Below are 25,864 nucleotides of genomic sequence, written 5' to 3' on the forward strand. Positions count from 1 at the left end.
TAGATAAGATAGATAGGATAGATAGAAAGAATAAATAGATAAGATAGATAGGATAGATAGATAAGATAGATAGATAAGATAGATGATAGATAAAATAGATGATAGAGAGATAGATAGATAAGATAGATGATAGATAAAACAGGTGATAGATAAAATAGATAGAAAGAAAGAAAGAAAGAAAGAAAGAAAGAAAGAAAGAAAGAAAGAAAGAAAGAAAGAAAGAAAGAAAAAGATACTAAGAGGGATGGATAGATGGATGGAGATAGATAAAAGAAAAACAATAGATGATAGATAGACAGATGGAGAGACAGAACCACTAAGACATGCAAGACATCTTTGGATTCTGTGGCTGTGAAATGATGACAAGGGCATGCATAATCCTAAGTTAGACAAGAAGCTCCAGAGCAAATCTCCACCTTAGCTTGGGCTGCTCACAATGAGTGTACAATGTAGTGATAGTTTACAAAAGCCTCACCTGCCACAAAGAGATTAAATGAGGCTTTGGCCTTTAGTTAACCTGGATGTTGCTCATAATGGGAATCTGTTCAGTTTCTATTAGGGCTATTTTGTGAAGCTGCCCTTTGGAAGCAGAAATGTGCCAAGAGCTGTGAATGCCATGGAAACCTGTCCTTTCCATTTGTATTAAGCCGGTTACATAAATCAACCTTCATGACCTCTGCATAGTCAAACATTTCTGCTTCTCTTAATTTAACTATAAGGACCTTCCAATTCAACTTGGGTGACTATCATTGCCTAGTAGTCTGGCTCAGGGTGATATACCATCCCTTCCTTGGCTTGATGGCTCAAGAAGACTCCTACTAAAGCAGGATGTTACTGGATGATTTGAGCACAATGACACTGATTTCCTTTCACCCCTTTAGCCATTGAAGAGAAGTAGGCTGTTGTAAGGAGCACAGGGAATGCCCTTGAAGAATAGGAGGAATTGCCGCTACTAAAGCAATGGTCAGATAAGAGGGATTTGAGTCCTGGCCAAGAAAATAACTTGAGGAAACACTTCAGATGAGCCTGTTTCATGTGAAGAGAAAGCCAGGGAGGAGGAAGCACACTGAGGTTTGCACAGTTCTCTTTCTGTAGCCATAACAGTAAACACAGTCCTGACTTATCAAGCATTCATGTCTCAGTCTGGTCTACTTTGTAGGATCAACATGTGTTGAGGAAGTCTCCATAGAACCCAGGTGGAGCAGAATAGGTTCCTCTATTCCAATCCCAAGGATGACTTTCTTTCCTATAATTCCCTGGGGCTCAGTTTGGAAATCATCCCTGTAGGTCTAGATTCTCCAAAGCACCAGAGGCCAGGACAAGAAAAACAAAATTGGAAACTAAATCAATGAGAGAAGCAACCTGGAATTAAGGAGAAACTTCCTAACAGTGAGGACAATTAGCCAGTGGAACAGCTTCCCACCAGAAATCATGGCTGCTCCATCACTGGAGGTTTTTAAGAGGAGACTAGACAGCCACTTATCTGAAATAGTATAGGTTCTTCTGCTTGAGCATGTGGCTGGACTAGAAGACCTGGACAAGAAGACCTTCCAGTTCTATTCTATTCTGCATTCTAGAGTGTGAAACTTCTCCTTTCCATAGAAAGAGGAATGCTACCAGTAATGAATCAAAACATGCTAGCCTCTGTGGGACTTTCCTTTCCCTTTTTAGATCACAGAAGAGGAGTTGAATATTTTTAAAATATTCTACGTATTAAAAGTCACATGCCTTTTTGATAAGTTACCGAGAGTTTCCCTGACACAAAAAGTAAGAATAAGAATGTACAAGATGAATGGTAGGCCAGCAAGGCATCAGTAAGCTCTGCAACCTGTCCTCAAACACCTGGCCAATTTTGAGCAGCATTGCCCATCATTCTTACCACACCAGAGCCCCTCTTCATCCAAACGATGGTCAGAGATGGGTTTCCAATCCAGGCACAATTGAATACGGCATCGGATCCAAGATCAACAAGAAGAGACTGTGGTTCCGTCATCATGCGTGGCCCAACTGAAATTTTAAAAAAAAATTGTTGCAGGACAGGACAGCCTCTAAAATTTAAAATAGTCATCACAGCAAATACGAAAAAGAAATAACCCCAAATGAACATTATAGCTTAAGTTTGAATGAATTGTTCTTGCTTTTGTGGCCTAAGGCCTTACCTAAATAAATGTTTATTCCAGATCTTTTGTTAGGGAAAGTATTATTATTAGGATCAAATATCGTTGGCATATCGTTCTCATTTTCTGACCTTGTTATGTTTTTTAATCAGACTATCTCATTTTTAAAGAAGCATTCAAAAGTGCATCCCCATCAATTGGTCCATGGCCATATTTTGCCCTGCAACACCCCATCACCACCTCCAACACAAGATGTTAAATGTGTTGAGCAGTGTTCTAGTAATTCAGTAGTTAAGCCATACTTACAATAGACATCGACTGTTCTGCTGATGTTGGTACTGCCCAGAGCATTGGTCACCTCACAAGAGATGGGTTCAAAGAAATAGGTGAAGTCAACAATGGTCTCATAAGCATCACTTGATGCTTCCTTTATAATGTGGCCCTTTTTGGCCCACCTGTCAAGTAACAAAAAGAAAATACCAGGGTTGTGTTAAGACGATGTACATGGAGAAATCAAACTTCAGCTTTACAGAAGAGATAAGGCAGGAGATTAAAAACACAACAGAAGATAAGCAATTGGAGATGATGCTGGATGTTAGATACTGCAGAAGTCTGATGCACATGAATACACTGCAATATGGAACCCATGTAAAATACCAAGTTCCTCGAGTAATTTTCTATGTGTCAACTAAAACATTTGTTTTCAGTGACTTGCAGGGAGAAGGAGAAAACTGCTGGATCAGCCATTCAGTCAATCCTTGCTTTGTTTTAAATTATAGATAAGTGTAAAACTACCAGATCAGCAAAGAAAGGCACCCATGCCACACAAATTATTTATTTCATATTGAAAGTTTATATCCTGGCTTTCTTCCCCCGTGGAACAAGATGCAGGGCAACCAGGTGTGATGAGGCCAGTAGCTGCTCAATTTCAGTGAATTCATTGTGTACGATGTCCTGGGAATTTGCTGAGGGAAGCATCCATGATGGTTTTTGTATTCTGTTGGTCTTCTCAAGGCAATTTGTTTGTTTTTTTATCCATTGATTTAACAGTAAAACAGTTGTGGATTCTTGATGTATTCTTTTCTATTGCTAAATGTCTCTGAGTGTATAGCATAGAAGAAGTTTTGTGCATAAAATAGGAAAACCTAGGTTTAAGTCCCAGCAGACCATAAAATTCATTGTGTGATTTGAGGTCAGTTGGTACTTCTTGACTCAGTTTGATTAATTGGATCATTCCAAGACTTCAGTAAAATAAGGGCACGTGAACAAGGAAATCAACCTTCCTTCTAAAAAAAAGTACAGGAGGGTGACTAAAGGGGGAGATAAATAAGTAGCTGAAAACAAATCAAGTTGCTGGGGAAAAAAATCCATGAATCCTTACTCTAGAAACAGGTGGGACAATTCTACATTTTTTTTCTCACAGTGTTCTTTTATTTGGCAACTGAAGATCAAATGACTCATCGGGGACAAAACTATGTGATAAAAGAAAAGTATTTTTCCAACTCTTCATCCTTTCAGACTTGGGATAGGGAGAAAAGAGGTAATACATGACCAGTAAATTGTTCTAAATTTTCCTCTTGGATTGTGGAGTTTGATTGAAGGTTATTTGGGCTCTTTTAGATCCATGGTCCCAACTGTTAAACTCTTTCCAGTTCAATTCAACCATTTTCCTTTCTCCTTCTTCCAAATGTTGCACTTTCAAACATCACCGAAAATGGAAGCTGAAGGCTGAGAAAAGGATGAAGGTCATTGCTTTCTAGTCTCTGCAGTTCCAATTCAATGAATGGGAATTCCAAATTATCTTGGGGCCCTAAAGGATTAGGGACTGCACTGAAGTAATACATTTGCACTGGCTTGGTAGAAACCAAAGGTTAACTGGGAAGGAGAAGAAATTGAAGAAGAAAGAAAGGATTTACATTAGCATGTAATTGATGCAACCGAGCTATTTTAATGGATGGAAGACACCTTTCTAAACATCTTAGAATACACCTGAAGTTTTTGCACTTTGGCTGCACATGAGCAACACTTCTAAGATTCTAATTCTGTGGACATTTTGCCAGGATATGTCACCTCTTGCTTGCCTACAGATGGCTGAATCTGTGGATAGTATGGATTTCAAATATGTCCATAGTAGAAGATGATGCTAAGCTATCTCCTGGGGTTGAGACCATCTGTAATGCTGATTCCAACTAAGATGTACTAGAAAGTTCATCCATCTCTGCTAACTGAACAAGACTTTCCTTAATTGACTCTTTTTTTCCCTCCATTATATAATCTGTTGTTCCTGGCAGTGAAGCAGGCCAACACCAACTGTTTTTTGTTATCTATGAAATATGTGTGTAGGATGTGTAGTCTTTTGGCACACTGCTTAAACACAATCCCTAAAATAAGTTGGAGGAAACTGTGGCTTAATGCCAGCATGCATGATATATATGCAAATGCCCATGAAGCTGAATCCCTACTATTTTCCAGTATTTGTCAAAAGGAAAAAAAATTGTGGAAGAAATAAAGATTTTAGTGTTTTGTCTAGATCTGAATCTCTGTGTATTCAACCATGGTTGTGTGTCTGAATAAAAGTGGCACTCCTGTTATTATCCTCATTTTTTATAGCTATATTATAGTTAAATCCACACAGACTATGCTTGGATTAAAAGAAAGAAATAATTCTAGATATTTTATAAATCTGTCTCTAAAGTGCTAAGCATGAACCATTTTTCAATTTAAATTCTTTTAGAGCCATTTAGAAAATTATGTAAAAGAAATCAGCATATTTTCAGAAAGCTACAGCTCCACTGCTGTAAATAGTGCATTTCATAGGATGTTGCGTAAAAAGGGGTTGCAAGTAAACTTGGAGAAAAATGGCAAGAGTTATGTAGCACATAACTCTAAAGGTTGACTCAGCCTTCCATCCTTCTGAGGTGGGTAAAATGAGGACCCATGAGGACCAATGAGATGGTTGGAAGCAAGAGGCTGACTCTGTAAACGCTTAGAGAGGCTGTAAAGCACTATGAAGTGGTATATACATCTAAGGGCTATTGCTGTTGTAGAAAGACACATCACAGATTAACATATTGTTTTTGTTGCTGTTGCATTTAAACATCATTTTGCTTTGCTGATGGAACTGAAATGATCATGAAGCTTAATGTCTATGAAGAGTCTCAGTCATCCAAGTTAAGGTTGTCCTAAAGATTCTTTTCTTTGTTTTGCTTGAAGACGTTTTGCTTTTCATCCAAGAAGAAGTCAGAAGAACAAGCTTCCTGGATGAGAAGGAAAACTTCTTCAAGGAAAAACAAAGAAAATCCAGTTGCCTTTTGGAAAAAAAAAACACTTTTGGGATGATTATAAAGTTCGGAATTTGGGCCCATTCAAATTTGCCTTTTGTTGGATCTTGTATTTTTTTTGTCTCCAATGAGAGAAGATGCTTTGAAGAGGTCTTGGAAGATCTAACGTGGTCTTCTTGGCAAGATGGGTGGTAAATGTAATAAACAGATTGCAATCACCTCCATTCCATCCAAGTTTCTGGAAGATGGAGTAACAGAGATTGGGGGAGTGAAGTGAGCTAAGTCAGTTTGCATTGACAGCTGTTAGAGAGAGATGGAAAGGAGTGGGGCTGCATTACTTGAGCGCTCCTACTGGAATAATCATTGAATACTTGCAACCCAATGTCAATGGTAGTTTGAAACCTTGCAAATAACAATGAGTCTTCTAAATTTTTTTAAGAAAAACTGTGCTGACTGGAGTTTTGCCCAAAATGTCAATCATCCTAAGCCTGATTCAAATAGCCCACATCTTTTCCGGAAACATACAAGATTACCAAAGCCATTGGATTTGATTATCATGGGCGAGAGCAGAAGGATTTGAAGGAGGAGGAGGGGATTCAGTCTTTATGGAGCAGAGGGGCTTCTTTAAATCCCCTTTGTCAGGTGTGAAAAATCAGGACCACACATTAAGCTCCAGTTAACAAGATTTATTGCTCGTGCCTAGATTTTATTTACATTTATTTGTCAAATGAAAATTGTGCATTTGAACGAGCAAAATGAAAACATTTGAAATGTGATGAGGATAATAGGTACGTTAGTGAACTTACACACACACACACACACACACACACACACACACACATAGAGTCTCTTAGGAAACTCTTAAATATGGGGTGAGATCCACAAAAGTTAAGTTAGAATAACACTGTGAAAATTAATAGCTGAGACAACTGAATACACAAGAATCTAGTCAACTAACAGTCAGGTGCTGGATAAGAATGAATGGAATTCAAGGGGGACTTGGATCACCTGTAGCAACAGGATGACTCCAGACTGATTTCTCTCTTGACTTCACCCCAGGCTCTGCACTCCTTCTCCTACACCATATCCCATTCTAACAGGCTGGATTAAACTCATAGTGTGGAACTTTGCCTCTCTGCTTTAACCTTGCCTGAGTACAGATGCCATGTAGTACTGTTGGCATTTATAGGAACTTCCAGAGTCCAAAATCAAGAAGGACCATTATGCAAAGTAGGCCCAACCTGGCTGAAAGAATTCAATCCAGAGTCTTGCCAAGTCATGCATTCAGATTGCATGAAAATCCACTTCTTTCCTCTTGGAATCCTCTCCTCTCTTCCTCCTTCCTCCCTTTTAATCAAAGGGAACATTATCCCTTTAAAAAGCAGTTGAAATAGCATCACGCTGGAAAGCCACGCTGGCATCTGAAACACTGCAGTGGGAAAATTGTCTTTGAAGACAAGCTGTCAACTCAGCACTTGAATTAAACTGCTGTTTACCAAACAATAAGCAAACGTGACCTAATGGAACACCATCTGGCACCTTGCCACTTTAAGGATGGGTGTTGGAACTGCTTGGAAAGAGAAACTGTCAGTGTGTGTTAGACTGGATCAAGGGAGCTTGGGGGGAAAATATATTCTGGCAATAGGTAAATCTGCAGGAAAAAAACCCAAATCTAAGTCTCAGAAGCTTGTTACCTTCAAATCAAGGCTTTTCTTTGCTACTGATTTTTTTTCCCTAAAAAAACAACAATAGTTTGTGATATTTTTTTTTCCTGACATTGCAAGTAAGATGCACTAGAAGATCCTTTTCTCTTTAGCATATCCAAGGCAGACATAGACCTACATTCTGCAGTCAGGTGAGAAAGACGAGACTCATTTTTGTGTATGTGCACCACAAATACACAAATACATTTCCTTCTCATTAGAAAAAAAGAGAGTTGTAAAAGCATGGATCAATAGCAACAATCCCAAATGATGATCTTTATCAGAAATGCAAATATGAGCTTATTTAATGCTAAACAGAAGAGCACCAAATCGTTGCATTCTCCTCACATGAAAAAGTGATCACAGGGGGAAGTTATCTTGCAGGATGGCAAAAACAATCCATCTTCCATTTTGTTTACCTCAAAATGCTCAAAAGCAATCTCTCTACAGTACAAACAGCAGCCAGTGAATAAAATGCATCACTCTGGGCTAGGGAAAAAGAAATATGAACACCAGTATCCGTTTGCTAAGATTGAATAAAAATCAAGGCAGATTTAGGAAAGCTCTATGTAAATGAAATATTTATACATGAAACTGAAGAATAAAAAAAACATGTACTAAAGAAAGTTGAACACAAGATGTTTTACCTACAGGAAATATTACATTCTCCCTCAATCTGTCTAAAAGAAGATTTTACCAATGCTCCAATGGTCTTTCTGTAAATAGAAGCCCAGACTCTGTCATGCTGGCTGTGGAAATTCTCATCATTTGACAAATAAGAAACACATAATAGAGTAGTTCTCATAAACAATACAAGATGAATGCATGGTGTTTGAGAAGGGGCTGTGCTCTGGTATCTTTTGTTTTGATCTTCAGACATGGGTTCTGTGGGTATCCATCTTAAATTGGTCTTCTGGATTATAGGGAATGAGCCTAAAGAACCCTAATGAGATCTACAACAGGGGTGTCAAACTCAAGGCCCATGGGGCCATCCTGGAAACAGCAAAGGTTTGGCCCATGGTGCCTCTGCAAGAGAAAACAGAGCTCGGGAGGGTCCTGTGTGGCCCTCCTGAGTTCTGTTTTTGCTGTCAGAGGGTTGCGGGATGATGTTGTAGCCCAAAAGAAGAACTCGGGAGCCCGTTTTCTCTGGCAGAGCATGCGAGCCACCACAGGCACCCCTGACATGAGTGAAGTTGAGCTGGCCACACCCACCCTATCCATGCCCATTCCATTCCCCTGAGGTCAAACACAACTCTGATATGGCCCTCAATGAAATTGAATTTGACACCCCTGATCTACAATCATAGTTTTGTGGACACCAAGCCCAAGAATGCATGCAAATCATGGTTAAGTGTGTGTGTGTGTGTGTGTGTGTGTGTGTGTGAGAGAGAGAGAGAGAGAGAGAGAGAGAGAGAGAGAGAGAGAGAGAGAGAGAGAGATTGCTAAGCCTTCTTCCCGTGCAAGGAAAGGGCTCCAAGACATCAGGACACACATGGAAAGTGTGAGGTGATATACATCAAGACTACCTCAATGGATAACATCATAATCATCAACATGACAAGTCCTAATGCGAATGGGGTTGATGGTGAGTGAGCAGTGGGATATCATATGCCAACTGATGGCATCAGCTTTTCAAAAGGGACATATTAACAGATGTAAACTCAATTTATATGCATTTATCTCCTTTCTTCAGTTATTTATCTTCACCCTTCCAACAGATGCTGACTAGCCATTTCCATTCTTCTTCCTACTGGATGGTTGGGATGTAAATGCAAATGAATCAACTTCTATCCCCCCACACCACAAATCTCTTTTTATTAATTAATCCAGTGACTGCACTTTTATTTTTGGTCTTCCATTCTATGTGGGAGGTGCACTCTTTCTGTCTAAGTGGCTATTTATTCCCAGCCTGACAAAGAAAGGAGATTATGCTCAATTTATAACAATCCTATTAGATGGACACTATTTCCCAGGAGAACAAGAAGACCTAGCGTAGGTATTTTTTTTTTCTTAGAATGTGAAAAGGACAACCTAATACTGTGTAAAGCTGCAGATCCTCTTGCAAGATTCAGCTGAGGTAAACAGTGTAAGGCCCTCCCCAAATTGCTGAACCAACTCTTGTTAGAAATTCTGTTTATATAAAGCACCACACAGAGCAAACGAAGAGTACAGTCGCCATGTGCTTTACTGCTCAGTTATAATCAGTGTAACAGGAAACAGGAAAGTCTACTCAGAACAAAAGAACATAGAGCATATACCATAGATCCAAACTTGTAAATAATGCCATCTACAGACTGAATACTATAGCATAGAAATACTGAACATTCCAACAATGAATTCCAACAATTCTCAGCACCCCACAAACCTGGATAGCAGTGAGGAATATGGTTAAGAACCAGAAGTTCTCCACTTCTAAAATTTAGACTGTTTCAACACACATGTGTGCCAACAAAAAAATTGATCATGGTGAAAAACCACATCCTCCCAGTCCACTTAGAAAATTGCAAATGACTATCTTTAATCACACACTAAGATCTGAATGTATCAAAGCCACCCTGAATCCATCTGGATTGAACAAGATACTATGCAATCTAAATAGAAAATGGCATAGATGGTTACTTAAAATGTTGCAAACACCCACTTTAAAAGCCAATCTCATTGTACACATTATACTCTGACAATTAAGGTAATTAAAAAAAAACCCTATGTACTGTATGGCAAACAAAAGTAAATGAAAAGCTGGAATCCATGAAATAAAAAGCGAGAGTTAATTAGTTCCCATCATCACGACTCCAGGAAGGGAGATGGGTTTGCTAATAGTGATTGGTAGGCTCAAAGGCAGAAGGAGTTCAGACAATCATCTTCCCCTTATCCTTTTTACACACTCCTTCATGTTTCTGGTATATTTTCTTTTCCTCTACTTTCCCTTTATTTTGTGTAGCATGTTGGCTTGTAGACCAACTTAGCTCTTGCAGCAACTTGTTCAGATCTGAGGGAAACAGCAGGGGAACGCACTGTCCTGATGCTTGATATGGACAAATAGCCATTGCATTTAGTCATCATTCTTTGTGTTTCTCTATCTGTTTCTACATCCCCCCCCAAAAGCGTAAGAAAATACCCAGGAGAGAGAATAACACAGAAGAAGGCAGCTGCTGTGGGAACTGTTGGCAGATGTTTCCCTTTATGGACAATGATGAACCAGTAATTAGAGGAAGGAAGAGTTTGCATCCAACAACTGAGAAGTTATATTGACAGTTCTGTAAGGGATAATTCAAAGAACAGACAACTATCCCAAGACAGGCAGCTATTTCCATATTCCTGCAAATCATTTGAAAGACATGGGCTTTCTCATCTGTTACACCTGGCTGAAAATGATGTGTACAGATAGTTCTCAACATTTGACCACAGTTGGGACAAGAATTTCCATTGCTAAGCAAGTTGTTAAGTGTAATCCCTGCTTTTACAACCTTTTTTGCCATGGTTGCTAAGGGGTGTGCATAAGTGCACCATTGTGCCTCCCATCCCTGTCCAATTGTCCCCATTTATTTGTACCTATTTCCTGTATTCGTACTCATGTTTATACTTATACCTATTATCTTGTAAGCGATTGACAAATCAAATAAATAAAAATAATAAAAAATCACTCCAGTTAAGTGCAGAGGTGGTGTTCAGCAGGTTCTGACCAGTTCTGGAGAACCTGTAGCAGAAATTTTGAGTAGTTCAGAGAACTGGCAAATGCCACCTCTGACTGGAGATTTTACAGTATCCTTCCCCTGCTATGCCCACCAAGCCACGTCCACAGAACTGGTAGTAAAAAAATTGGAATCCCACCACTGGTTAAAGAATAATACAGTTTTTAAGACTGCGTTATTTACGTAGCTGAATAGTTGTTAACAGTCTTAACTAAATAAGGAAATAAAGTATTCATCTCATCTTAAGCCAATCCGGCTTCTTGCCTCAAAAGCTGGTTAGGAAGGTCACAAATGCTGACCCCAGGATTCTGCAACTGGTATAAATACATGCCAGTTGTCAAGTGCCTAAATTTCGAACATATGACTGTGGGGATACTGCAATGGTAATGGATACAAGGACCAGTTTTAAGTCACCAAAGTTACTAAATGAATTTATGGTTATATATTGAGAGCTACCTGCATCTTAATCTATCTTACTACCTCTGTCTTATTATATAGGCATGTCAAACAAAAAAAAAATCATCCTCTAGTTCTATATTTGTGTTTCTCTAACAATGTCAACTTTCTCAATGTGGACTTCAGCTCCCTGAATTCTCAACAGCAGCCATGGCTGACTGGGGAATTCTGGGAACTGAAGTCTACAAGTCTTAAAGTTGTCATCCCTGATCAAGATGATGGATAGTTCCAACTTTGATGACCTTATTTTTGTACAGATGAATATTGTGTGTGTGTGTGTGTGGGAAATCAGGCAGATATTCCGCCAAGGAATTTGCAGTAGATACAGAATGTTTCCCTCAGTAAAAGTGTTAACAGTTCCCAATGATCATTTCTGTTGGCATAATTTGAGATCTTATAGCTGTGAAAACCAACTGCAGAGACTCGTTCTGACAGTCTCTGAGAATCGGACATTACTGAATGGAAAGGAGGGGGGAAAACTAGATAACTGGTTCTCTTCACCCTAGTTAAGCATCAGTTGGGACTGGGGGCTTGCTTATCTGTTAATCTGTTAACCTAAACAAAGCTCCTCCCCCCCCAAATAAAAACACTCATCCATTAGCTCGCAGAGTGATTCAATAAAGGCATATCTGTGGATCATATGGACTTTGGACTTTGGGAGAGCTGATTTTCAAGTTCATGCAATATTTCTTTCATTTTAGTCCTTGGGATTTTTCTCCTCTTCTGATGACTCCCTTGATTCACCTTCTTGAATGGTTAAGAAAGAATGATCTCAGTCCTTTGCTCTATGATCTTCAGAGATTGTGGACAAGTCCTTCTTTCATTTGTACATGTTGCCCTGCAGGTGTTTATAGATTGCCGTTGTGTTGCCCAAGGCAGTTTCTGAACTGTATCAATTGCCCTCTCTTAGCAAGTCTTGACATGATGATCCTGAGGCTTATCTGTTCAATCACATTCAATTCTTGGCAATTCTATGGACCAGCCCTTTCCATGTTTTCCTATCTTGCATGGTTTATTTCAGTTGATTCAGCTGGAATCAGCTTGGATAGCATCTAACCACCATGTAGTTTAGCAGACTTGCCTCTTTTTACCACTGACCATTTGAGTGTAACTGCCTTTTCTCGTGAACTTGATTGCATGACATAAATGACATATATCTTGCACGAGATGACATACCTTCAATTTCTTGTTAGCTTTTGCCCTCTATTCCTCTTAAACAGGGCAGTGTTTCAGGCCCAGAACCGCAAAGTTTTACAGTGTCCTTTATATTAATCAGTTGAAGAGCAAATAGTTCCCACTCAGGAAATTTCAGAAAAGAGTCAGAAAGAATTTCAAAATCCATGCATGGTTTCCTTTGTATGTATTACTCTATTTCTTAAATATATCCCCTTGAGGATGGCTCTTTTCCTGCAACAATTTTTGTTCTTTGCATGAATTTTTGAAGGTCAAGGGATGATGTCAAGACCCTCACATTCAGGCTAACAAGACCCTCATAATAATACATAGCTCTTTATACAGACTGGCTACAATAAACTCATTCTATGGTTTCCTCATAGCAATAGCATTTAGACTTATATACCACTTTAAGGTGCTTTTCAGCCCTCTCTAAGCAGAGTCAGCATACTGGCCCCAACAATCTGGCTCCTCATTTTACCCACCTCCGAAGGATGGAAGGCTGAGTCAACCTTGAGCCTGGTGAGATTTGAGCTGCCAAATTGCAGGCAGCAGCAATCAGCAGAAATAGCCTGCAATACTGCACTCTAATCACTGTGCCACCCTGGCTCATGTTTAGGCCTTAATCTCAAGTCCTTATACTGAAACCAACTAGATATTGTAATCAAGTTCCTATCAAGGACCACCGTAGTTTCTCCCTCCCCACTCCCTCCCTCCCTCCCTCCCTCCTTCCTTTTTATTTCTTCTCTTCATTCAAACATGCCTGCTCCATCAGATGAATTTAATTTATGTTATTTGCTTTGCCTACCCTTATAATCTCTCTCAGCTATACCTTTGTTTGCTTGTTTATTTGTTTATTTCCTGTAGCCTCTCAGGAACATTAGAGGATCATCTCTGAATTTACTGCCTTGTAATTTAAATGGTTTGCACAATGGACAGAAATGCATTTTCATCAGGAAACAGGTTCTTGATTTCAAGCTTCAAAGGAGATTTTATAATCAACAGTGTGAATATAGTGATTAAAAATATGTTGGGGTGTGTGTGGATCTTGGCCGGAGATTTTTTAAAGTACTATAGAGTACTATAGAGTACTATACAGTACTATTGTATACAAGGAGAAAAATAAGCATTCATAGAAAGGCATTTCTCTAGATTTAGTTGGAGGGGATTTTTTCAAAAAAACATTTATCTGGATTTGATTCCCGCCCCCCCTCCTGATTTGATGGATATAAAAAATGTCAAGAGACCATTCAAAAATTTCCTTCCTTCCTTCCTTCCTTCCTTCCTTCCTTCCTTCCTTCCTTCCTTCCTTCCTTCCTTCCTTCCTTCCTTTCCTTCCTGGTTCAAAAAGCACATTCGGAAAGGTAACAGTGTGGCAAATCAGTATGTATTTGGTTATGAAATCCATCATTTCATGTGATTTTTAGAATCTCAGTCACCGAGATTACCGATCTCTTTAGAATTGACCATCTCTGTAGATCCAGTTTTGAATATGAGTGTTTTCTAAATTTTGCATTGCTATAACTATTATTTTATGCTTTTCAGCTGAGCACCTGGAAGGTCCACGACCGCCTTTTACAAAGAGAGTGCTGCATCATTGTTGTGACAACAATGTTATCAGGATATAGTGCAGGTTCTTTTCCCAATAATGAATTGAATTTACTGACACAGTGGTGGAGCTGGTGGGGAGGAAGAGTTTTTATGAATACTTGAGATCATATTCACAGTCATGCTTAAAGGCAATATCTATCTGTTGTAAGGTGCTGAGCGAGAGACAATGTATACTGCTCCTCTGTGATATTGTAATTTCGTTTGGTTCGTCCTAATTCTGTTACCAAGAGAGACAGAGAGAGAAAAGGAGATAGAGAGAGATTCCTTTATTATTATAGTTGGTCACACAGTCAGCCAGATGCTCAGACTGGATTCGGAATTTTTATTCACCCATCAAATCCTTTCCTGGGATAGGCAGATGTTGTTTGATGGTGTTTAAAGTTATCGTTGCAAGTCACACCATAAGCTGTTCTAAATAAAGCTGCCTTTTGCAATTGGCTGATGAAGATTTGGTCAATGCCGATGGTGTTCAAGTGGTTCTCTGGATGTTTTTGGCTTGCAACCAAGGCATCTATTATCATTGGTACCATCTTTGTTTTCATTTGCCACAGTTTTTCTACTTTTATTTGTAGATCTTCGTATTTTTTCCAGTTCTTTCTTTTCTCTTCCCATTATTATCTATACAGCATCATGAAATCACAGCTGCTAATTATTTAGCTGGTGTTGGACTTCATTCTCATCAAGTTCGTCCCAGGAACATGGGATGTTATGTCAGATTATTATTATTATTATTATTATTATTATTATTATTATTATTATTATTATTATTATCATCATCATCATCATCATCATCATCATCATCACAGCCAGCCAGATGTTCAGACTGGGTTTGGCATTTTTGTCTACCTATCGAGTCCTTACCAAGGACCTGGGATAGGCAAATCTCAATGTTTGATGGTTTTACAGATATTTCCGCAGGATGGAAGCTGTTCCAAGTAAAGCTGCCTTCTGCAATTGACTGATGGCAAATTTGTCAATGCCTGTAATGTTCAAATGGTTCTCCAGTTGTTTTGACACTGCATCCAAGGCACCTATTACTATTGGTATTATTATTATTATTCCAATCCTGCCTCCTCTGCTTTAACTTTTTTGTACATGCCTCTGGGATAGGAGCTTGGGCTTCTATAAGGTCTGTGTGGATATAGTATGGTCATTTAGACATCTGTATGGGGAAATAGACCAGTTAGTAGCTCTGCTAAAGATGGATAGATGTGATGTGAACCAATTATACAATTCATCCAGGAACCTTTGCACCCATAATCCCCTCACCTTCATGCTTCCCAAAATTTGCAGCACTATAGTTTCAAACGCAAATTTGCACAATGCATTTCTGTTTCTTATTCAAACCTGGTATGTTTTGTAAGGAAGTTTCTTGTTTGTAGGGGGAAAAAAGCTCTGTTTAGACTATATAAGTCTCCATAGCTCCAAAGCCTTTGGTATGAGCGATCCTAAATTTTTCATCATTCTATCTATTATTCAGCACCACAGATTCTTATTTTATTTTATTTGGAGTTTTGGTTTAGATGAGCATTCTTTCCCCTCCTTTCTTTAGAGCAGCGGCAGTCAATAAACCTGGCAGCTTTACGTACCAAATTGAAGTTATTGGAAATATATTTCACACATCTAAGCAAAGCAGGAAGCCTGAGATTAAACTCCTGTTGGGTTGGGCCTCAGAGCTATGCTAAAGCCAGCATCCAGAGAGGTAATATTTCTGGAAATTTACCTGCTGTATCCTCTGCCCAATGGCTGGCAAAAAAATAATGTGTGACTGTTGATTGTTTTGGAGCCAATACAACTGGGCATCCAATTTCCTCTGTTCTCCTCCATATGTTCAAGGAAAATGTGAAAAAGACAGTAATACTTTTTAATAAGAGATGTATAACGGTTTTCTATGTGCAGTGCTCTCTAGGCAAGGCAGACTACAAACCATATCAATATCAGCCATCATGGTCTGATGTATCAAGCACTCATTCCAGTGGTGGTATTCAGCAGGTTCTGACCAGTTCAGGAGAACCAGTAGCAGAAATTTTGAGAAGCTTGGAGAACTGACAAATACCACCTCTGACTGGCCCTGGCCCCATCTGTTCTCTGCCTCCTGATTGGCTAGGTCTTCTTTTGTTGCCCTGCACAGGAGAATGGAGCTGTAAAGCAGGTTAGTGGGGTGGGGGAGGGAATGGAGATTTTACAGTATCCTTCCCCTGCCATATTTTTAAAATTATTTTAAAAATCAAATCAAATTGTTGTGCCAAATTGGCTGTAGTGAAAGGACCATGGTGAGTTGTCCCATTCGGTATTGCAATGGGCAATCAGTTCATGGTTCTTAATTTTTGAATTAAGTTATGCCTTAAGTTATGGCAAAGTTTGATGACAACTTCTGTATTATACAACAAGACATAATGGATGGAAACTGAGCAAGGAGAGATTCAACCTGGAAATAAGGAGAAATTTTCTGACAGTGAGAGCCAAGGAGACAGAAGTTGCCTTCAGAAGTTGTGGGAGCTTCATCACTGGAAGCTTTCAAGAAAAGACTGGACTGCCGCCTGTCAGAATTGGTGAAGGGTCTCCTGCTTGAGCAGGGGGTTGGACTAGATGACCTACAAGGTCCCTTCCAACTCTGATTATATGTTATCTGTTACAAGTTACCATCTGAGATTCTACAGAGCAAAGTGATATACAGTGGTACCTCAGTACTCATCATTCATTAGTCCCAGGAGGTGTGATGAGTACCATACAGGATGAGTCTGAAACAAATTTTTCCCAATTTTTTATTATTTTTTGGAATAATATAGTGAATCACAAGGCAGCCAACACTGACACGTTCTAGCTTGTGCGTTAAGCAGCAAAAAAACCAGTGAGTTCAGGGACAAAATGTTCACACCAGAATACGATGAATACCAAATTTGATGAGTTTCTAAGCAGTTGAGTACCAAGGTACCACTGTAGTTTACAAGTAGATGAAAGTCAAAAGATTTCCTGAATAATCTTCTGTCTTCATAGTAAACAATATTATTTCATTATCTATTTCGGATAGGATCTTCTCTGTGATGATATTGAAGCATGAAGTCCTTCATCCCTACCTCACAGGATTTGAAGTCCAGGCTATAAATCCAGTGAAGATAAGAATTTTGATCCTGTACATCTGAGAGAAAGACCCATTGAATTCAGTGGGATTTACTTCTGGGTAGACGTGCATCAGATCGCACTATTAAGTTCCATTGATTTTAAAGGTGAGAAAAGTTCATACAGAGTTTCTCCATCTGAAATGAGTTTGAGATTAACTTTATTTCAATGACATCTACAATCTTAAATTCTTTATTCTGGGGATTTAGGCAAGTTTTCAGTTTTACTCTTAAATCCCTGGTTGGATTCCTGTTAAACTTTATTGATTCTTTAAAAACCAGTGGTAACAATTTCTCATATTACTGATTATCCAGATCTCACTTTGTCTGCTGATAACATATTCCAGTGGTCAGAAGTGCTTGTTTTCTCAATTTGTTAGAGGTTGCATTTTAACCAAGATAATCATCCTTTTTAGTGTGCATTTTGAAGTTAGCCCATTCCTGCATATAATGTCTATGGAAATTCTCAGTCATCCAGGTTATGGTTGTCCCAAAGGCACTTTTTTCAAGAGACAACTGGACTTTCTTTGCTTTTCCTTGAAGACATTTCGCTTCTCATCCAAGAAGCTCCTTCAGTTCTTCAACCAACACATGAAGCAGAACCAAAGAAGCTTCTTGGATGAGAAGCGAAATGTTTTCAGGGAAAAAGAAAGAAAATCCAGTTGCCTCTTGAAAAAAAGCACCTTTGGGACACCCTGCACATAATATCCACTATTCCAGATCTTCTCTTTCTTTTAAGCCATAATGTTCCTCCTTTAAAAGACTTCATCATTTTTCATTTGCATTCTCTTGGAGATGCTGCCAAAAATTAGCATGATGCCCCTTTCTTTCTCCTTTTACAGTCCCCCTCAATTTCAAGGTAAGCCTGATCTCAGCCTGATGACTTCATACAACCACGTAGTTTCCTTGGCACCAACATAAAACATGATTTTCCATTTGTTGATTTCCCAGAAGAAACATATGGTCCTACTATTCCCTGGATGTTTTCCACTCACACCTACCACAGCCCAGATTTATTTAGCTTTCAAACCAGGTTCATCTCAAAATGTTCAGTACAGTTCCAAACCCTCAGGCTGTCCACCAATTTAACCTGCAAGTAAGCCTATGTTAGTGTTGCAACAGGGGTATCTGTGGGGTATGTTCATGTCAAAAACAAACCAACACTTGATGACTGGATAACTGTAACTCCACCTCTTTTACCATGGCTACATTTATAGATAGTTCTCAACTTATATCCAACTTATATCCATGTTATGAGCCTAACATTTCTGTTGCTAAGTGAGGCAGTTGCTAAGTGGATTTTGTTCCATTTCTCATCACAGTTGTTAATTGAATCATTGCAGTTCTTATGTTAGTGACACAGTTGTTAAGTGAATCTGGCTTCCCCCTTGATTTTGCTCGTCAGAAGGTCACAAAATGGGTTCACATGATTCCAGGACACAGCAATCGTCATAAATGTGAGTCAGTTGCCAAGCATCTGAATTTTGATCACACATGGGGGTTCTGCAATGGTTGTTAAGTGTGAAAAATGGTCAGAAGCCACTTTATCCAATACCGTTGTAACTTCAAAGGAACACCTCTGTTCACAGCAGAATACCCTACACCATCAGACTCGAGATTCTAGGCTCAGACAACCTTGAACTACGCTGACTAAGACTGGACTTAAGTATAGTACATAAAATCATATGTTACAACATCTTACCAGCTAATGAATATTTCAGCTTTAACCTCAACAACACAAGAGCACACAACAGATATAAACTAAATGTAAACCACTCCAAACTTGATCACAGGAAGTATGACTTCAGCAACAGAGTGGCCAATGCCTGGAACTCACTACCTGATTCTGTCACCTGCTCAAACCCCCACTCCTTTACCCTCAAACTAACCTCTGTTGACCTCACCCCATTCCTAAGAGGTCCGTAAGGGCGTGCATAAGCGCACAATCGTGCCCCGGTCCTATTGTCCCCAATTATTAGTTCCTATTTCTTGTATTTAAACTTATGTTTATTCTTGTTTCTGTTGTAAGCTTTTGACAAATAAAATAAGTAAATAAATAAATAAAAACTAAATGAACTGTGGTAAGTCAAGAACTATCAGTATAAAATAGCTAGTAGCCTTTTCCTCCATAAATTTGTCTATTCATGTGCTGGAGCTACAGAAGTTGGTGTCCATCATTCACCTTGTAGCAGCAAATCTCAGTTAGATTATGGTCTGAATGGGAAAAAAAAAACACCCTCCAGATATTTTTTCCTGAATCTTCCACCATTCAGCTCAATCACCCTAATTGTTATAAGAGAAAAAAAAAACCTACCGTCCTTTACTCATAGAGAATGATTTAATCTTTTAATTGTCCTCTATTTGAACTTTGCATACTCCGTCTTGTTTTATATATCTTAAACAGGATTGTGTACAAATGGAGTTTAGCTTAACTACTCATTTCTAATTTGAACCTTCTGCAATCTTCTCAGTCTCTTCAGAATACCTCAGCTTGGAAGAGTTTGGGTATTGCTAAGTCAAAACCTAAACCCCTTAAAAGAAGGCTTCCTGTATAAATAAAATGTGCATTTTAAAAATATTCAGAAAAATGCCATCTCTCACACTTCCTCCCCATCCCAGCTGAATACAACTTTTTTTATTTCGCTGTTGATTTCACAGCAATATCCCGTCCACCCCCTCAAGCTAGCAATTCTATGTGCAAATGAGTTCTAATTGGTAAGTTCTTTGTAATTACTTCTTCCAATGGTATGTACTCCATCATCTGCCAGTTGGCAATTACATCAATAATATTGGTTTCAGTTTCTACTCATCAAGAGAACATGGAGAAACAAAAACACAGTCTGGAGCTCATCTTCCTGATCAGTTGCTTTAATTAGCAAATGCTTACTATCATTTGATTATCGACCTTTTCCTTAACACAAGCAAAATGTTACTTTTTGGTATTTGATGACTGTTAGACTACACCATGATCAATCGATGCCTGAATTTGCAAAGCCAGACCCGTGCAAAGTTTAAAAGGGCATGAAATGAATAGATAGAGAGATTAACAGAGTTGGAAGGGACCTTGTAGGTAATCTAGTCCAACCCCCCCACCCAAGCTGGAGATGAAAGATAGTCCAAAATGCGATGGATAAACTGAGATTCCAAGAATAACGTAGATCCTCTGAAAGCTTTAGAAGCAGCCCACAGAATCCTTCTAAAAGCCCTGTCTGGAAAAACTGTATTAATGTAATAAAAAAGCAAGAGGAATTAAATATTACATTAATTAGCATTCTTTAAAATGCAAATTGCCACAGGATATTTTTTCAGATATAGTCTCATACTACAGAAAGATGAAGTGTGGGCCTTGACTCAGAAAAATGTTGCAGAGTCTGGTCTAAGGGAACTGTCTAATAATCCTGCTAACTTCAATGGGTTGGGTATTTTTTCCTAATAGGATTTTAAAAAATCAATTGATTTTTCAGATACAGAACAAAAATAGAAACATAGAATAACATTGTTGGAAGGTATCTTGGAGGTCTTCTAGGCCAAAGCTGCTCAAGCAGAAGACTTTCCCTTTACCATCTCAGACAAATGGCTGTCCAGTCTCTCCTTAAAAAACTCCAGTGATGGGGCATCCACCACTTCTGAAGGCAAACTGTTCCACTGATTAATTGTTCTCCCTGACAGGAAATTTCTCCTTATTTTTAGGTTGGATCTCTCCTAGATAAGTTTCTAACCGCTGCTGTTCTACTTTATTCTGTTCGGGTATATACTGCATAAATAACAATGTTTATGTGATGGCCCAGGGTGTGACACAAAAATAACCAAGTCACAAAAGTAGAATAAAGTTCCTTTAATGCCTCCAACTTGGCCCCAATGTCCAATTATCCTCCGCTGGAATTCAAACTCTTAAAGAAAACAGTTTTCCAAGGGAGTAAATGCAGTCCGCACCCAAAATAAAGTTAATTCCAAATAAAAAACCCAACACAAACCACACTGAAGGAATTACTATGGCAGGCAAGGATTATTAATTGCAGACTTCTACCAGATAACGCAGCAACCGCAGTTGGGAGGAAGCCAAAACACAGATAAGTTCCGACAAGAATAATGCATGCTTTGCTTCCAACACTGGGCCATGCACAGTTTGTCCTTTTAAACAGTCTTCACTGTTGCAACCCGTGAAGGGGATTAGGGCCCTTTCCTCCCCCATAGACCATGCCATTCACATTTCTCCCTTATCCTCTCCTCCCTGCGTGCCCTAGGATGAAAAGGGGATGGGCCTGGGTCTTCCTCTGACTGCCCATCCAGCCCGTGCCCTTCCCCAGTTTCTCCACAACCTCCAGAGCTACACTTCACTCCCTGTCGGCTGTTCCTCCTCTTCCTTGGAGTCAGACTCCAACAGGGGCATGACAGTTTATAGGTAAACTTGGGAAAACAAAACCCCTCAGCTATCACAAAGTAAGTATTTTACTTAAACCCCAAAGAGTAAGCCTAAAACCATGCCTAACCAAGTTTCTTTGATTACCCTGAAATTATTTTAAAGCTGGACTTGCTTGAGTTTGAGCAACACATATTGCTAGCCTCTATTTATATGGTTATATTGGCAATGTGGCGATGAGAATGGGAACTGCACAAGAGATAATTCCTTTGCGATTCCTTGGACAAGTGTTTCATAGGAAAAAGTCGCACGTGAGAGAGAGAGGCGTGATAACAGAGGGGTAAATATTCCCGGGACCTGAAATGAACATCATAGCATGCTCCATTTCAGATTTTCTGAGAAGCTAAGGTAAGAGCAAAGAGTGATGTAACTGTCATCCAAGGGACGTCATGCGGGACCTGTTTCCACACAGAAATGACACATAAGAAAAAGGGTATATGTTCTCCTGAATTTACGACCAAATAGATCCTTTGAACTGAATCGACACCGCAATGTTCACGTGACTTTTTCTTTGGCTTCCTTCCAATAGCATTTCAAAAGAACCATAAAGCCAGAGGTATTAGAGCTATAGACTGAAGAATACTTAAAGCAAATTGTTTATTTCTCCTCTAATCCCTTAACACCAATTTTTAATCACTCAGGTATGCTAAAATATCATCAGGAAGGTTTAAAAAAAAGGGATGATTATGATGATGACTTATTTGATTTATGTTTCAATTTGAACATCCAAGCTGGATCAGTTTGAATATTCAGGTTGACTAAGAAACAGTACAAATGTAAAATTAAAAAAAAAGACCAAGAAGATATAAATGCAAACTGTATTTAACAATAACAAGACTGTTGAAAGAAATTAATCTTGTTTGTTTTTCAGAAGAATGAGAGTGAATGTCAAACTGAATCCCCCAGACAGAGTACATTCCACATCCTGGGAGTGATGGAGGAGAAAGCCTTTTTCTGTAGGTAGTCCTCAACTTATGACCACAATGGCAAACACAACCATTGCTAAGCAATGCAGTCATTAAGTGAGTTTCACTCAATTTTATGAGGTTTTTCTTCTTCTTTTTTTTGCCACGATAGTTGCAAATCTGGCTTCCCCATCAAATTGCTCATCAAAAGCCCCTGGAAGGTTACAAATGAGGATCACCCAATCCTTGGACACTGCAAACATAAATGCATGCCACCCAAAATTTGATCAAAGGACACTGTGATGGTCATAAGTGTGAGGACCACTTGCACGTCAATTTTTTTTCAGTGCCATTGAAACTTTGAACAGTCACTAAATGAGTAGCACTAGTACTTAGGCTTATGTACCACTCCACAATGCTTTACAGTATTCTCTGAATGGTTTATGATGTCTGTTCTGACCAAGGCTTCCAGAGACTGTAATTAAGCACACAAGCTTAGTTAAAACAACTCTTGTTTTATTTCAACACTGGGAATTATTTTTATTCCAAGCCAGTAATGAGTCCCCAAACAGTCCCTTCGAGATAAGCACCCATCTTTCTTTCCTTTGAATTGTAGCCAACAACGAGAGTGCCAAATGAATTGTAAAAAAACCAGCCAAACTACAAAGTCCACACAGAGCTTCAAGGTTTAATCTGAACAGAGAGAATGACGTTGCTTCCTGCAAAGGTTTCTCTACCTTTGCCCTTCCTTTATAGCTTAGCCGAGGGGCAAACACCTCCAAACCTTACTCCCAAGTCTCCCTTTTGTCTCAGTTGCTCTCGCCTTCTAGCAGCTCTGTGCACACGTGCATTGGGAACAGGTTCCCCTGGGTCCTCTGCCTCGCTGCTGCCAGACTCTGGAGGCTCCAAAGGCAGCAGCCCACACCCAGATGGTCCTGGCCACATCTCTGCATCAGACACAGGCCCCTCGTCTGAGTCCTCTCTGACTCCCTACCTGGTCCCCGTTCTTCCCCACAGTCCAATTCTGCTACCGTCTGCACTGTCTGCCGGCAAACCACTACAATGTCAGCATATTTTCCCCAACAACCTGGGTCCACATTTTATTAACCTCGGAAGGAGGGAATCTGATGTTCTAACCCAGCCTTCACAAGCCCCACTCAACAGCGGAGGAGAAACCCTTTTTATTTAGAAAGGCAGGAATACACAGCATCCACTGACAATGCTCAAGGTCACACATCCTTAGGTGATTCACACAGGGAGCCTCAATTAGCACTTCAATGCCAACACAAAGAGTCCTGAACAACCTGGGTAGTGGCAAAGAAATCCTGGCAAGGAATCTGCCAGAGGGAACTCTTCTGGAGCATGAACGGTTGTCTCCAATAACCACGCCTCCCACAACCCTCCTCCTTATATCCCAGCCAGGGATTGTTAACCTCTCCTTCTTTTCCTAAATAGCTGACCTTCAGTCCTGCATTCCTCTCCTCTCCACATTTCTCTGTGCATACACACATCTGGGACAGGCCCCAGATGTTCCTCCCTCTTGCTCAGCTCAGGCCCCAAAACAGCTTTCTCTCCACCTGAGCGCGACTGGATGGGCCCTGCTCTGCATCTGGCTCTGAGACCTCCTGATCCTCAGAGCCTTCCGCAGGCCTCGACAGTAACCCAGGCACGCCCTCCATCTCCTCTGACGAACCACAACAGCTGAGTCAACCTTGAGTTGGTCAAGATCGAGCTTCTGGCTGTGGAATGCAGAGTTAGCCTGCAAGACTGCCTTCCAACCACTGCGCCACCAAGGACAGGAGTAGTTGTAAGTTGGGAATGATCTGCACTTGCTGAACAAATGAAACTTTGCTAAGAGAGGCTTCTTCCGAAAGACATTTGCTGCAGATCTTAATGGCCCAACAGGTTTGTGCTTGGAAAAACAAAGCCTCAGCTAGACTGATGGAGTTGAGGGCTTTAATTGTAGAAATATTTAAAACTGTGCAGGATAAGCAACGGTCACCAGCACAAACCTCCCAGCTCAGAAAATATATGGCCTTTCTATTTTGCACTGCTTAACAGCTTAGATGTTGTACTAAGTGTTAAACACAGGCAATAGCGATCACTCGGGATGAAGTTATATTACGCTTTTAGAGGAAGGGAAAAAAATGACCACTGAGAGAACGTATCTCTTTATGACCCTCAGTATCAAAACTTCATGCAAATCAAATACTTCTGAGGTTTGTAGATGACAAAGCCCTACAGGATTCAGATTCAGGCATCTGCAAATGGTCCCTCCACCTGTCTTAACCTCTTCTTTGTGGATATTCCAGATGGGGATGCTATGGTTCCCTCTGATCATGGCCGTGCCTTCACTTGGAGAGAGACATACAGATACTCATGTTTTGCAAATAGGAAGACTGGCAGTCTCTCAAAAAAAGATTTCTCCCTGAAATAACTAGTTTTGTTTTAGTTTTGCAAGATAATTTATATGCGGAAGAATCTGGTTGTGCAGTTTTTCCTTTGCAGCCTGAACAGTGACCATTGCCAAACAGTTTGATCACAACTGATAATGCAGAGAAGATGAATGCCCCTGAAGGCTATAAATAAGTAACAGGACATACGCAGGGCCAAATCTTAACCTATCGTGTTTGTTCAGAAGCAAAATCCACTGGGTTCATGAAGATTCACTTGCAGCAGTGTTGCCACCAGTATAAATATGACTAAAACAATAATTCTGAAATGAGATTAGATGGTCCTGTCACAGAAGATGAACTTCCTCCAAAATGGAAACAAAAAAGAAGTAAAGTGCCCTTTTTAAAAGCATCACCGGCTATCTGCACCATTAAAAACTCACCTAATTAATAAAGGGCACAATTTAAGAAATCAATTTGCAGTAGACTTAAGTTCATGCCTCTTTACAAATAAGCAATCCCACAAAAGCTATTAACTTGCCTTAAAGCAAATAAAAAACATAATCTGCTAGAAAGTTAGTGAAAGGAAGCTTTAAGAAATCCTATCCTCCCCATACAGCAAGGAAGTTTAAAATAGTGTCATAATTAGACATTAAAAATGATAACAAATAATACCTGATGGAAAAGTGATGGACATGTCTGGTAACCTCCTCATTATCCTGAATGTTGTGGAGATAGAGACTTTCTTTCTAGTTGACACAGAAATAAATCAGGAGAGGAATACCAGCCATTCACACTCACCTGTACACAATTCCAGATGTAGCCCCTTTTAATTAATCCCAAATGATCATTACTGAGGAGAACCATCCATTTTATTCTTCATTAGAAGTAGAAATAGAATTAGAATAGAATAGAGCTGGAAGGGACCTTGAAGGTCCTCTAGTCCAGCCCCCTGCTCAAGCAGGAGAACCTATACCATTTCAGACAAGAGGCT

At 39.6% G+C, this 25,864-nt stretch overlaps 1 protein-coding gene across 4 annotated transcripts in view; it reads right to left on the reverse strand.

Moving 5' to 3' along the window:
* Positions 1 to 25,864, reverse strand: part of KIRREL3 (kirre like nephrin family adhesion molecule 3) — a 704,205-nt gene that overhangs the window by 74,768 nt on the left and 603,573 nt on the right. For all 4 annotated transcript variants that reach the window (XM_087939024.1, XM_087939026.1, XM_087939025.1 and 1 more), the window contains exons 8-9: positions 2,424 to 2,572; positions 1,880 to 2,007 (exon numbers count right to left, since the gene is read on the reverse strand). In XM_087939024.1, coding sequence (XP_087795150.1) covers positions 1,880 to 2,007; positions 2,424 to 2,572 — 277 coding nt within the window. The remainder of the gene's footprint in view (positions 1 to 1,879; positions 2,008 to 2,423; positions 2,573 to 25,864) is intronic.

Source organism: Pseudonaja textilis, chromosome 9 (genome assembly GCF_049901715.1).
Source record: "Pseudonaja textilis isolate UNSWEBS1 chromosome 9, rPseTex1.2, whole genome shotgun sequence".
Classification (NCBI taxonomy): Eukaryota; Metazoa; Chordata; class Lepidosauria; order Squamata; family Elapidae; genus Pseudonaja; species Pseudonaja textilis.